The sequence below is a fragment of the Podarcis muralis genome, chromosome 5 (assembly GCF_964188315.1).
Source record: "Podarcis muralis chromosome 5, rPodMur119.hap1.1, whole genome shotgun sequence".
NCBI classification, from domain to species: domain Eukaryota; kingdom Metazoa; phylum Chordata; class Lepidosauria; order Squamata; family Lacertidae; genus Podarcis; species Podarcis muralis.
Window position 1 is genome coordinate 25,996,592 of NC_135659.1, and position 13,730 is coordinate 26,010,321.

The following is a 13,730-nucleotide window of genomic DNA, read 5'->3' on the forward strand; positions in this document are numbered from 1 at the left end:
TCACATGAGACAACCAGTTTGGGAACAGTAAAGAAAAATAGTTACCTGTGCTCCAGGGCAAAAACATTCTCCCTGTAAAAATACAAAAGTTAGCTCCATTTTTATTGTAAGAAGTCAGATGAAATGCAATTCGCTTTCCCATAAGTTTATACTGATAAAATGGGAGCAGCAAGATTCTATGGATACTTCTGCACATTTTAAGTAACATGTGCAAATTCGAAAAGGATTTAAGTTGTAATCTATTCCTCCATGGGATGGGAGTCAAGCTCCAATGTTGCATCAGCATCTGGGGGGAAATCCACCTACTGAATTTCTGAGGTCAAATTGATTTCTGTTTTCTGATGGAATATTCAGCATGCTGTTGCTTGATGGCGTCAGGCCCAATCGCTGTGCAACCTCTAGGCTGGTGCAGCAATTTGTCTGCTTGCTGCCCCAGTGGGTTTGAGCAATAGGGATGTGAATGTGGTGGCAATGGCCCCACACCCTGTCGTGTTCCACCCCTGCCCAGCCAGTTATTTAAAATTTTATTGTATGAATTTATGTGCATTGAGATGCAACTCGCCCTATAACCCGTGAAACTGATGAAGGGCAGGATGTGAACTGAGAAAAAGCCTGAAACATATACGTAGGCAAGTCACTCGGGATAATCTTAAGATTTTCTTTGAAATGCAGAAGAAAAGGAACTACAGTTGCTCAAGTGTCAGAAAGAGGCTGGTTGTCAATAAAAGGTAGCGAGGCAAGGAAATTGAGGATTGGAGAAACTGAAAGCTGTAAGGATGAAAAATGACCAGAGAGGAAATTGACTGGGAATTGGGGCAGGGGAGCAATTGAAAGAAGGAATAGAAACTGAAGTCTCCTCACTCTCCCATTAACGTTTGGATACAAGAAACAGTTGAACAAGGTCCCATCAAATTTGCTTACCTGCCTATTGGCATAAGCCACAAATGATCCATCCTATAAAGGACAAAGTAAATTAAAAACAAATAGCATCTCAATATAGAATTCATTCTTCTATCTGCACTTAACTGTTCGAAGTGCTGCTTACTGCATGTGTTTAATTATTTCATCGCACTAAGCTCTAGCATTATTAAACATAATTTGAATTTTGAAGTATTTAAAGCAGATGTTTATAGGTCGATGCACACACTGTGGTCCATGTGTTAGTAACCTCGAGGCTGGATTACTGCTATGCGCTCTGTGTGGGGCTGCCCCTGGGCCTGGTTCAGACGTTCCAGCTGGTGTAGAATGCAATGGCCAGATTACTGACAGGACATCTGGCCGACAACATTTGCCACAATTGTTAATGCATCTGCAATGGTTGCTCTTCTACTCCTGAGCCAGGTTCAAGGTCCTTGTATTATTTCACAAAGCCCTGAACAATTTAGGAGCACCTCAGCCCCAGCACAGTCGCTGAGATCAACTGAAGGAACGTTGTCAGTTGTGGCCTGAGTTGGCGAAGCTCATTTGACAGAAACAAGGAACCGAGCCTTTAATGTCATTGGCCCGGTATTACGGAATGCTGTACTAGCAGAGATTTAGCAGGCGCCTTCGGTTTCAACTTTCAAATGCCTGCTGGAAATGTTTCTATCCTGTCAGGCTTATGTAGAAAATTAAGAACAAATCTTTCCACAATGTATGGTTGATTTCCGTTTTTATATTTATTTTACATGTTTTTGATTGAATGGTTTTATGTACAATTGTTGTAAACCACTTTGATTTTATTTTGTCAATAGCGATACAGTATGTGACTATCTATCTATCTATCTATCTATCTATCTATCTATCTATCTATCTGAGCAACAGCACCATAATTTGTCTTTACAAGATTATCATGCTGCTGTACAGTGTAGGTGGAAGACCCTAGGATTTGATGCTGACCAGTGAAAGTTCTTCCCCCTAGAAGCTAGAATGTCAGGAAGCAGCCTATGCCATAATCAATCTTCCTGCTAGCAGCTGTTGAAAGAGATGTGATTTCCCCACCAGTGTCCTCCTGATTTTCATTATGTCATAAGTGCTATCCTATATGACCAACAATATACACCCAAAAGTGCACCTGGAGGCACCTTTCTACAACTTAAGAGCTCATGTTACATTCCAGAAATTTCTGTTTTTAACTTTCTAGCATTGTGCCTGTTTAAACAATATGAAGCAATGTCAGTTATTGGGTGACGACAGAAAGAACAGGGAAGAAAGATAGCCCATATTGCATCCTACAGCCACAGGGTGAGCCCAGATTTGCAACTCAAATGCAAAGCAATGAACTGAAGACATTTATTTTATCAATAAATTACCTATACTAAGTAATAAACTATGCCAGCCCACCACTTTTAAAATGTTCTAAGATTGCTGCATTTTTCAGCTTATTTGCTGTAACTAGCTTTCCCTTTCAGAACCAGATTTGCATTTTTTTCATAATGGAATCCTGGAGAAGAATATATTCATTTGGACTACATGCACTGAGTATATTTCCAAATAAACTCTGGTGCTTCATATTTCTTACATAAATCTTTTCCTGTGGGTTCAGATTTTATTTTATTTTTAAGCCTAAATTGTGTTTTGGAAGATCATTTTACATTTTTTGTTGAGTTTCTTTTCGTTTTCTTTTGCATAAGATTAATGATTTCATTAAAATTCCTAAATTTATGCCACGTCCTGATTAAAAGCATAAAGACCCTTGATTTTTCCCCACTTTCAATAGGAGAGTGTATACTCCCTGGAGAGTTGCTTGCTCTCACTGTCTTTGTATGAACACCAGAAAACTATAGAAAGTGAGTGGTAATTACTCTTGGCTCAGAGTTGTTTGAAGGACCATCAGATCAAACTGATCTACAAGGGGGAAATTCTTACCTGTACATTATGGTTTTCGGTATTATAAAAGCTTTCGCCCTGTGAAAGATGCAAAATAATAAATAAACACCATCTACTTCTGTAATGTAATTATCAAAAGATTTTAAAACTTTACAAAGAATTAGTCTATGGCCATTAGGATATACAATAAGAACCAAACAGTCTGACGTGACTGAAATACAGAAACGTCAAGAAAATCTGACAGGATTGTGTAGGGTATGTACTAAAGTGAAAGCCAAATTAGTAATATCTGGGGAAATGAATTGAAAGGACCACTGCAGTCAGGACCCAGAGACTGTAGAGGTTATTTATTTACTTAATTTCTATCCCACCTTTTGATCGAGAAGTACCCTCAAAGCATCTTACATAAAATACTACAATGAAACGACATTGGGGCTGCCTCTACTTCCTCTGGGACACAAAATTGCTCAGGGGTACGATATATTTGTTGTCATAAGAATTCACTGTCCAAAGGATGAGAAAGAGGAGAAAGTCAGTCTCAGGTGAACTGCTGAGCATTGGCTTTTGGATCTTTAGCTGCCTGGTTCATGCTTCTTCCTTTCATCCCCTAGATCTGCAAACCATTTTTACTCTCCGAGGGGAGTTCTGTTTCTTGGACAGGAGCCTACCATGTTGCAAGGCAAACCACTTTTGAAATAAAGAGGAATTTCAAAAGCATGTTACAACGTGGTGGGTGGGTGGGTGGTTCTGCTGCCCACTGAAAAAACAGTCATTAAAAAATGCACCAGTTGTTCGCAAGTGCTTGAAAACTCCTAATATTGCAGTCTGAGAGGATGGCGATTTTGGTAACCGGTTCTCCTCTATAACAAATAGGCGGGCATGATTTACTCTGCTCCAAACCCTGGTTATTAATCCCTCTGAAGCAGGTTCTAGCTTGCCTGAGCAGCAGTTAGTATAGTTCCCAACTTGCTTGCCAACCGTGTTTAAGGTGAGGTGAAGAAATTTCCTCAGGGGAGGAAGTGTGCATGGCCGATTTCCTAGCTGCAACACACATGTGCCCAATTGTATCTTCATTTGTCTCTTAATGAGCTCTTCACACGTAGCGCCACACAACACAGACTGGGCAGGCACAAGTGATGTACAATGGCCTAATTTCAAGTCCTAGCTAGTATGTTTCAATGAAGACTTGATGGGAGTGGATGTCCTTACCTGGCCATAGGTATTGATACTTGGTGGATTAGAGGTTTCATTCTGTAACAAAGGCAGAAATTTCAGAAAGCAGAGTTATTTGCTTGCCTGAGCAACAGCTTAAATAAACGAAACGAGGCGAAGGAGGAAAATCTGCCTGCTCACTGGATTTTCAAAGCTATAGAAGTTTGAGAGCCCAATCAGTGGAAAAGCAGCACCAAAGTTACAATAGAAATGAAAAGGCAAGTTGTGCTCCTTTCAGTAGACATTGTATTCATTCGAGAATTGACAATGCATCTTGCATTTGATGCCAAATTTTGACGGTGCTGAACACAAGCCATGTTTGCAAAGGAACAATTAGGAGCCTTGGGTCCAAATTGTTCAATGGCAAGAGCAGGCTCCAGATTGTTCCTTTGCAAACATGGCTTGCGTTCAGCGCTGCTTTGCACCTGATGATATATGATGCTGGGTGATTGACAGATAGCTGATTCCACCCATCTGTGAAAGGTGGACCATGAAGGGTTGGCCATAATTGAATCGGGACCATTGATAGAAAGGGGTTCCCTACCCCGATATATAGAGACACATTGTATAAAGTAGGTATAAATAATCCTAGAAGTTTTCAGGAAACATCTTCTGGTTTATTTGATGTGCTTATTTAGACACATGTGCTTTTTCTTTGCCATTAAGAGCTGTCTGGTTTGGGGGGAAAGCTCCCTTCCACTCTGCTGCAAACAGCAGCTCAGTGGACAATTATATGCATGTAGGTTTTAAGTAGGCAGTGCTGAGTCAATAAGGCTTTGTTTGACGAAGACCTGTCTGAAATAAGGCCCAAATCATTTCTGCCATTAACTACACCGTAGGGCTGCGTTTAGCTCTCCTAATGCAGCCCAAAGAACACTTCTTCTTTTATTTCATTTGTAATTTGTTTATTGAGATCATTCCACTGAGTACAGTAACACACATATAACACAAAAATGGAGACATAAACCGAAATATGTCTTTTGCGGGTGGCAGCATGAAAACACAGGAGAAAGCTGAGTGTTATCAGAGAATGGTTACATCAGGTAAAAAGGTAAGTTCAGAGATATGCATTAGTTAGACCAGCCACATGTTCCTTCTTGATTTGTAAGTGTTATAACGCTCCAGCAGTCTGCAGCGAGAGAGTCTTGCTTCTTCCTGCCTCTTGCTAGGCGCAAGCGTTGTGTTAGCTTCTAAGTTAAAGCTATTTCCTGCACTTTATTTTAACACCTCTACAGTACAAACAGTTAATTTTGGCACTAGCAAATACAACAGGTGCTGAAGAGTCAAAATGAAGAAAATGGTGTCAGGCAGTTCTTACTTTTTCACTCCGAGCTGCTCTGATCAGAGCGCGAGCCTGCAGAGAGAGAGAGACAAGGGAAAGTTTTAATGTCTTGCTTTTATTTGAACTTCAAGCAAACTACTGTGTACCATACTAAGAGTTTGGCCAGCCACTTTGCAAAATATGATGTGGGCCACCTGAAGCTCAGAAAGAACTGCAGAGATAGAACAAGGGATCAAATTTTGAAAAAGCTCTTCTTGGATCTTCCCCATCTCTGAACGAGAGTTGGAGGACAAAGCCCATTAGGAGTTCTGCTCTCAACATAACATTTTATTCCAGTACAGTGGTACCTCTAGATACGAACGGGATCCGTTCCGGAACCCTGTTCGCATCTAGAGGTAAACGTATCTAGCGACGGCACGTCTGCACACATGCGCGTCGCTTTTCGCTGCTTCTGTGCATGCGCGTGACGTCATTTTGAGCGTCCGCGCAAGCGGCGAAACCCGGAAGTAACGCGCTCCGTTATGACTGTACAGTGGTACCTCTGGATACAAACGGGATCTGTTCTGGAGCCTCGTCGCATCCTGAAGTAAACGTAAGACGCAACTGCGTGTCGCATTTCGCCGCTTCTGCGCATGCGCGTAACGTCATTTTGAGCGTCTGCGCATGCGGCGAAACCCGGAAGTAATGCACTCCGTTACTTCCAGGTCGCCGCGGAGCGCAACCCGAAAATATTCATCCCGAAGCTACTTCAACCTGAGGTATGACTATAATTCAGGCTGGGTGGGAGGAGCATAGAAAGAAATCAGTACTGGGGCACATCTTCCAACTATTTTTTTTAAAAAAAATATTTGGATTGGCAGAGAAGACTGAACAGGATAGGACTTTTTACAGCAATCACTACAATCTCCCTGAGGTGAACGTTAAAACAACAAACAAAAAGGATTTGAAAGATAGTGCAAAGGAGAATGGAAGGAAGCCAACACACACCACCTGGATGGAAACATGCCACAGCTTTCCCTTCCATTCTCAGGGTTGTGGGTTAGAGTCCCACGTTGGGCAAAAGATTCCTCCATTGCAGGGGGTTGGACTAGAGGACCCTTGTGATCCCTTCCAACTCTACAATTCTAGGATATATACAAGTAGCGCTTACTTTTTCACTCCGAGTCTTTCTGGTGAGAGCGCTTTGCACACTCCGTGCCTTTCTGATTACAGGAAGTGCCTTGGGAAGTAAGGAAAGAAAAGATTAGTTTTAGATAACATTTATGCTTATAGCTGAGAGCAGTGTTCTTCAACATTCCCATGTCCAGGGAACCTTTCCACATCACCTTGTCCACTGAGGAACACCTGCCTTTTACAAAATATTGTTTTAGGTAGGCCTGCAGGGCCTCTGCATTACTCTGTATAAACCTAGCATACACCTTGAAACACACTCAACACTCTTGCCTGCAGTGCATTATAAGGGAGGATCAACAGCAGTGGGAAGGTTGACTTCCCTCCACAAGATGCGAAAGAGCTGGATTCAAATCTCTGCAGTTAAGAAGCTCACCGCATTTTTCTTTCTCAACTTAAAGGTAAAGGTAAAGGTACCCCTGCCCGTACGGGCCAGTCTTGACAGACTCTAGGGTTGTGCGCTCATCTCACTCTATAGGCCGGGAGCCAGCGCTGTCCGCAGACACTTCCGGGTCACGTGGCCAGCGTGACAAGCTGCATCTGGCGAGCCAGCGCAGCACACGGAAACGCCGTTTACCTTCCCGCTAGTAAGCGGTCCCTATTTATCTACTTGCACCCGGGGGTGCTTTCGAACTGCTAGGTTGGCAGGCGCTGGGACCGAGCAGCGGGAGCGCACCCCGCCACGGGGATTCGAACCGCTGACCTGACGATCGGCAAGTCCTAGGTGCTGAGGTTTTACCCACAGCGCGCCACCCACGTTCTCAACTTAACCTAGCTCAAAAGACTGATATATTTTGCCACACAAACTGGCCAATTCACCCATGAGAGTTTAGGCTCCATAATAAAGTTGGCGCCATCTATTAGTGAGGTCTTTCTGCTTACAGAGCACATGTTCTCAGGAAGAGCATATCATACAAATGTGCACATTTGCATATTAAAAATGAAGCATACAACATCAAAGACGAGAGAGAGAGATGTAATATAAAATTATGGAATAACTGTTTTTTTCTTTTCTATTTGTCTGAAAGTTCTGCTTTATTATCATTTGGTAAAACTAGCAAGGACCAGTTAAAACTGCCTTGGTCTGATGCCATTACGATATCTCTTTCAGGAAAACTAGAACTTCTTGGATGAAGGCTTGGACTATAAAGAGATGACAAATATATAAGTCAAATAAAAATTATTATAATGTCACAGTAGGAAAAGTGCCTAGGTACACAACACCACAGAGAATACCATGGGTAGCTAGAACGAGGCAGTTTACAAATACCACAATCACACCATGAACCAACATGAAGGGTCAAGAACGTACGACTAAAACTCTCTGCTAATGTACATGAACCCGTGTGTAGTTATCTACTTCCTGAAACAGTTTTTGAAAGCATTTATTCTCTTGACCTCAAAGCTGGCAAAGAATCCTGCATCCTGTTGATACAGCTACATATATTTATACAAGTTTAAGAGCATATGAGCCAGTGCTGCCAATAAAATCCAATCCTGCTGAGTCTTAAAGCTGAGTTAAAACTGAGATTATGGTAATGGGTAGTGCTTACTCTTTTTTCCTGAATCTTTCTGACGAAAGCTTTGAATGCCTCCTGTAAGGGGAAAACATAAACCCAAGTTAGCAGATTCTGAATGAATCCCTCTGTGGCTTTCTTTACACAAATATGCTCTTTAGAAGCATATTTGGAGCAAACCCAACATGTGGAAACCAAAGAGTACTTACTTGAGCTGCTACGTCCCTTTTGCCTCTACAGTTTGCTGAGCTCTGTCGAGATAAGTGGCATGGAACGAAATGAAAACAGGAAACTTTTATTTATTTATTTTAATTAAAACGATGCCCGCTCAATTTGTGACCCATGAAAGTGGAAGCTGAACTCAGCCCTCAGGTCCCTGACATATTGCCCCCGAGGCAATATGAAATGTGCAATGGTCCAAATGCAATAGATCAATGGAAATCGCTAGCGCCACAACTGTGCAATAGTGAGCAATTGTGCAGCGGCCTTGTGATATAATAAGTAAAGCCAGCCAGCTTTCTCTCATACCTGGAAGGCTATAGAAAATTCCATTCCATTTAGTAGTGCAGCCATATCAAGATTTGAATTATCACTTCCTTCACCGGCTGCATTTTGAAACACCCTGTAACAGTTGCCAACACTAGAATATTTGTTAGTCAAGTCTTAGGTTCCTGAGCATGAGCGATGATTATAGGGTTCAAATCTGAGAGTCATATTCTTCCGATTCAAAGGATAATGTGTGGCCCCCTAATTTAACTTAGGCAATGCTTAAACTAATATTTTAAAATATTACAAATGAAAAATATTTACCACAGCTTTTCCTCCGTAAGTAGAGGCATCGCCCTGCAGAGGGGGAAATAGTAAATTGTTATATATTTTGAAAAACAGAACCAAGAGACTAATTTGTGATATCTAAATATAAGGTGTCCCTCGCCCAAAGCTAGGAATGCATCAATAGTACTAACTGAAATGGTTTAGCATCCCCTCCTCCAGGGAACTTTAAGGAACTGTAGTTCTTTAAGGGTTTAATGGGCTTTAGTGGTTAACTGTCAGTACTTTGATGAAACAGGATTCTGTGGTGGAAACCACCAACATATATAGGTATAAAAGTGATAAAAGTGTATATCATCAACAGACCTAGCAATGTTTGTCAATCTGAAATGTGCCACTAGGGGGTGCTGTTCGTTAAAATGTGAGAGAAAGAAGAAGACAGCCATTTTTATATCAGATTCCATGTAGGTTTTAAAAGTTGAAGTACAGATATTAGAAACATAAAGAGTTGTGAAAATGGCTTTCCCCAGCCAAATGTCTTATTTTCTCCTGCCTTGCCTTTAGCCCGGCAAATTAATCAGGAAAAAAGCACTAATTTCATCCTGTATAATCATTTTGTGCAAATGTAACGCACTGCAAGACAAATGTAATGTCCTGCCAGCTTTTAAAAATTCTAGTTTCAGTTGTATCACCTTATAATATCGAAAAGACTGTTTGAAGAATGTGAAGTAGAAGATTTCAGACAAAATAATAGTCATGCTTATGATTTATTTATTTTTTAAATGAGTTGAGTTCAGGAAAGTAGAAAAGGTAACTGAGCAAGATGACTACGCTTTTAAAAAAAACTTTGAGGGGGGGGGGAAACTGTGAGAGTACCCCTTTAGGATTTCATTTCAGAAACAAGTGAAATGTTATCTCCTGGGGATAATCAGCACATCACATGCCAAGTGTAAGGTGCAACACAGAAGGGCTACTCTTACCTGATCGCAAATGATATTGCCGTAACGTCCACCAGTCTGCGATCCCTGCCAAAAAGTAAAATAAGGAACCCAATTATTTATCATGAGAAAAACTGCATAAATATCATGGATTAAGGAGCCTGGAACTAAAGGCTGCACACCAAGGAACACCAGAGGTTTGTTGCCGGCTCTGTCACTGGGGGAGATGGAGGGGGGGGGCACTGTCCCATGTCTTGCATGTTGTGTGTGTGATGTGCGTCCCTCCATGTTTGGGTACATTTAGATGGTCATCACCAGCCCAGTTCCTGAACTGATGGGGCACCGGCAGTATTTACTAGAAGACTGTGGGCATCTGTTGGTTTTTTATGACTTCTTTGCATCTTCTGTATATATATCTTCTGTATATATCTTCTGTGTATATTTTTTCTGCCCTTCAGGGCTGAGCATGCCTTTTTCCTTGGCAAAGCAGAAGTGTATCTTTAGTTCCAACATCCAGCCTAAGTATAGGCTTGATATCCCCATCTCTCCATGGAATAATCTGCACATATGCTATAATATTAAAACAATGTCTTACCTGTCCAGACTGACTGCTGCCACCACCAAATGATCCACCCTGTACAGAAAAAAGACATCTTATTTAACAAAAAATACATCTTATTTAACAAAGGATTAGCTTAACCTATCTGCACAAAGCTACTTCCTTTATTCGGGAGCAGAAATAAGCAGAGATACTTATCTGCATTTTATTTTCTGGATCTCTGTGTATACTTTGTGCATTAGCAAGTGTTATTGGTATTATTAATTATCCACCCTTCACCCTAAGGCCCCAGGGATGTTTACAACAATTAAAAAAACATCAATATGAAAACACAGTATTGAAAACAGTGTGTAAAACAACTTAAATAAGGTGGGCTCTGAAAATAGACATCTCAAGTGTCAAGGGATATATATATATATATATATACAAAGCGTTAAAGAAAGAAAGAAATCATTTGATCTTTAGAGACCCTTTTGAGTATCTTTATTGAGGTGTTCAATAAATTTATTACCGACCGGGGGGAAATATATCTGAAGGTTGCAATATCTCTTAGACCTGTTATGTTTGTTATTTCCTAACCTGTCAGTTTTGATATTTATTAACTGGTTCTACAGAGGCGGAACTTTGTTATTATTTCATATTTTGGTCTCTCTGTAACGGATGGTTGACAAAAGATTAGATTGATTGAGTGACCAAGCCCTATATCATGTGTATTTTTAAAGTGTTTTTACCTTTCCATATTGGGTACTGCTGCTGCTGCTGCTACTGCCATATGTTCCACCCTGCAGAGGATACAGTTTATTATTATTGTTATTCTTTAAAAAACAGATTTTTTTGCTGAGATACCAGCTTCGTTTAATACATCTGCATCAGCCCTGCAATAATATGGTCTCTGGAAGAGGCACTAGGATAGAGTGGATCTCCCTCTCTGAGGACGGAGAAAGAGAGAGAGATCTACACTTGGAGAGGAAGATCTCACCCCAGGTCCCCTGCCCAGAACCATGGTTATCTTCATAGCCATACCCTCATTGATGTTAGGTCAGAGCTGCCATAATGGCAGAGGAGAAAGGGAGCATGCCAAGAACAGATCAGGAGAAAGCACCCAGTCTGTGTTTCATGTGCTCCAGTCCGGAGCACAAAAGCTCAGGAGTTCTAGGAACTGAGCCTCAAGGCAACTGAAGAGATTGAGTATGACCATGGTTGGATACCACCCAGATTAGAACCACTGACATGAATGGATTAGGATTCATTTACTGGTAGGTCCTTTGATTTCACCGGGCCTACTTTAGTTGGCTACATCCCATAGATTTCTGGTGGACATTTCTCATGCTTAAGGTGGGTTATAGGTAAAGGTAAAGGGACCCCTGACCATTAGGTCCAGTCGTGACTGACTCTGGGGTTGCGGTGCTCATCTCGCTTTATTGGCCGAGGGAGCCGGCGTACAGCTTCCGGGTCATGTGGCCAGCATGACTAAGCTGCTTCTGGCGGAACAGAGCAGTGCACGGAAACGCCGTTTACCTTCCTGCCGGAGCGGTACCTATTTATCTACTTGCACTTTGACGTGCTTCCGAACTGCTAGGTTGGCAGAAGCAGGGACCGAGCAACGGGAGCTCACCCCGTCATGGGGATTCGAACCGCCGACCTTCTGATCGGCAAGTCCTAGGCTCTGTGGTTTAACCCACAGCGCCACCCACATCCCTGTAAATATTTCCTACTATTTCCTAAATATTTCCTACTAAATAGATTGATTTTGTCGGGGACTGACTTGTAAATCCAGGGACTGTCCCCGGGAAACCGGGACGTCTGGTAACCTTACTCTAAATAACTTGGTCTGGGTCACCGTCCTTAAATGCATCTTACAGTCATGGATTCCGATAATCCTAAACCTTTCCTCGTTCCCTGACATGCCTCCCACCCCAAACCAGGGAAGGAACAATGCCAGCCCACAACTGTATTTCTGCCCTTGCAGAGCTATGTCATCTGCTGAATTGTAACTGGAAATCAGTAAATTAAAGCAGGCAAATGAGAATAGGGCAGAGGAGGAGGGCATGGGCACAATTCTGCTTTCGCACAACCTGCCAGGGCACTAGATGAGCTGGTTGGTCCACCTTTGTTTCTCTGTCTACCCCACCTTTAAAACCTACAGCCTCTGAGTCTGTACACACCACACATTCACCCTCACCACCACAGTCCTTGGAGATGTAGTTTGTTAAGGGAGCTGGGAGCTGCAGGTCTGTGAAACTCCCAGAATTATTGAGGGGTGTGTGTGCTTTAAATGTATGGTGGGTACACAGCCTAAGAACCCCACAGTAGTGTTTGATGCGAACTATAACCCTGTGTGTGTGTGTGTGTGTGTGTGTGTGTGTGTGTGTGTGTAGACAGATATAAAACACAGTCACACACAATGAAAGACCACAGGCAGACACAGAGTCCTGTTCTCCAACCAGCATTCAAAGTGAATGGATGTCTTCTATGGGGTGACACAGCACCCCACATTTATGCTGTGTACACAATCTAAGCTACAGTGGTACCTCGGGATGCGAACGGGATCCGTTCCGGAGCCCCGTTTGCATCCTGAATAGAACGTAAGATTCTTCGTAAGTCGCGTTTTGCCGCTTCCGCGCATGCGTGTGACGCCATTTTGAGCGTCTGCGCATGTGCAAGCGGCGAAACCCAGAAGTAACACGCTCCGTTACTTCCGGGTTGCTGCAGAGCGCAACCCGAAAGCATTCAACCTGAAGCACATTCAACCCGAGGTATGACTGTACTTTCTATATTCAGAAGCAGGTTAAAAAAAATAAAAATCTTATGGAGATAGATGATAGATTAGATAGATAGATAGATAGATAGATAGATAGATAGATAGATAGATAGATAGATAGATAGATGATAGATAGATAGATGATAGATAGGTATAGATAAATTACCTGTCCAAATTGGCTGCTGCCGCCACCATATGACCCACCCTGTACAGAAAACATTTATTGCAAGAGGGTTACTTGAATATATCTGCACAGTTACTTCCTATCTCACTCTTATTTTATTTTCTATGTTTGTGTGTGCTGGCATGTGGCCCTCAGAAGACTGCTCAGAAGGAAATGCGGTTCTCAGGCTGAAAAAGCCCCCCCCCCCACTGGTATATACTGTTTATTACTAGCACGTATATTATATACTCTATAAACGGTATATTACAAGTGTTTTTACCTGTCCAAATTGGTTGCTGCTGCCATATGAGCCACTCTGCAGAGAAAACGTTTATTTTAGAAGGATTACTTTAATATTTCTGCACAAAGATACTTTCTATATTATTTTTAGTTTTATTTCCTCTCTGTGTGTGTGTTGGCGTGTGGCCCTCAGAAGGCTTCCCAGATGAGAATGTGGACCCCGGGCTGAAAAAGTTCCCCCACATCTAGAGTAGACTGTCTATTACTAGCATATATATTATATACACTATAAACCGTCTATTAAAAGTG

At 42.0% G+C, this 13,730-nt stretch overlaps 1 protein-coding gene across 1 annotated transcript in view; it reads right to left on the reverse strand.

Moving 5' to 3' along the window:
- The window catches only part of LOC144324878 (uncharacterized), a 27,821-nt gene continuing 14,091 nt past the window's right edge, over positions 1 to 13,730 (reverse strand). Inside the window, exons 24-37 of the mRNA XM_077928113.1 lie at positions 13,462 to 13,497; positions 13,185 to 13,223; positions 10,989 to 11,039; positions 10,294 to 10,332; positions 9,741 to 9,785; positions 8,800 to 8,832; positions 8,199 to 8,240; positions 8,026 to 8,067; positions 6,453 to 6,521; positions 5,339 to 5,374; positions 4,018 to 4,059; positions 2,848 to 2,886; positions 922 to 954; positions 1 to 72 (exon numbers count right to left, since the gene is read on the reverse strand). Of these exons, the coding sequence (XP_077784239.1) occupies positions 1 to 72; positions 922 to 954; positions 2,848 to 2,886; positions 4,018 to 4,059; positions 5,339 to 5,374; positions 6,453 to 6,521; positions 8,026 to 8,067; positions 8,199 to 8,240; positions 8,800 to 8,832; positions 9,741 to 9,785; positions 10,294 to 10,332; positions 10,989 to 11,039; positions 13,185 to 13,223; positions 13,462 to 13,497 (618 nt within the window). The remainder of the gene's footprint in view (positions 73 to 921; positions 955 to 2,847; positions 2,887 to 4,017; positions 4,060 to 5,338; positions 5,375 to 6,452; positions 6,522 to 8,025; positions 8,068 to 8,198; positions 8,241 to 8,799; positions 8,833 to 9,740; positions 9,786 to 10,293; positions 10,333 to 10,988; positions 11,040 to 13,184; positions 13,224 to 13,461; positions 13,498 to 13,730) is intronic.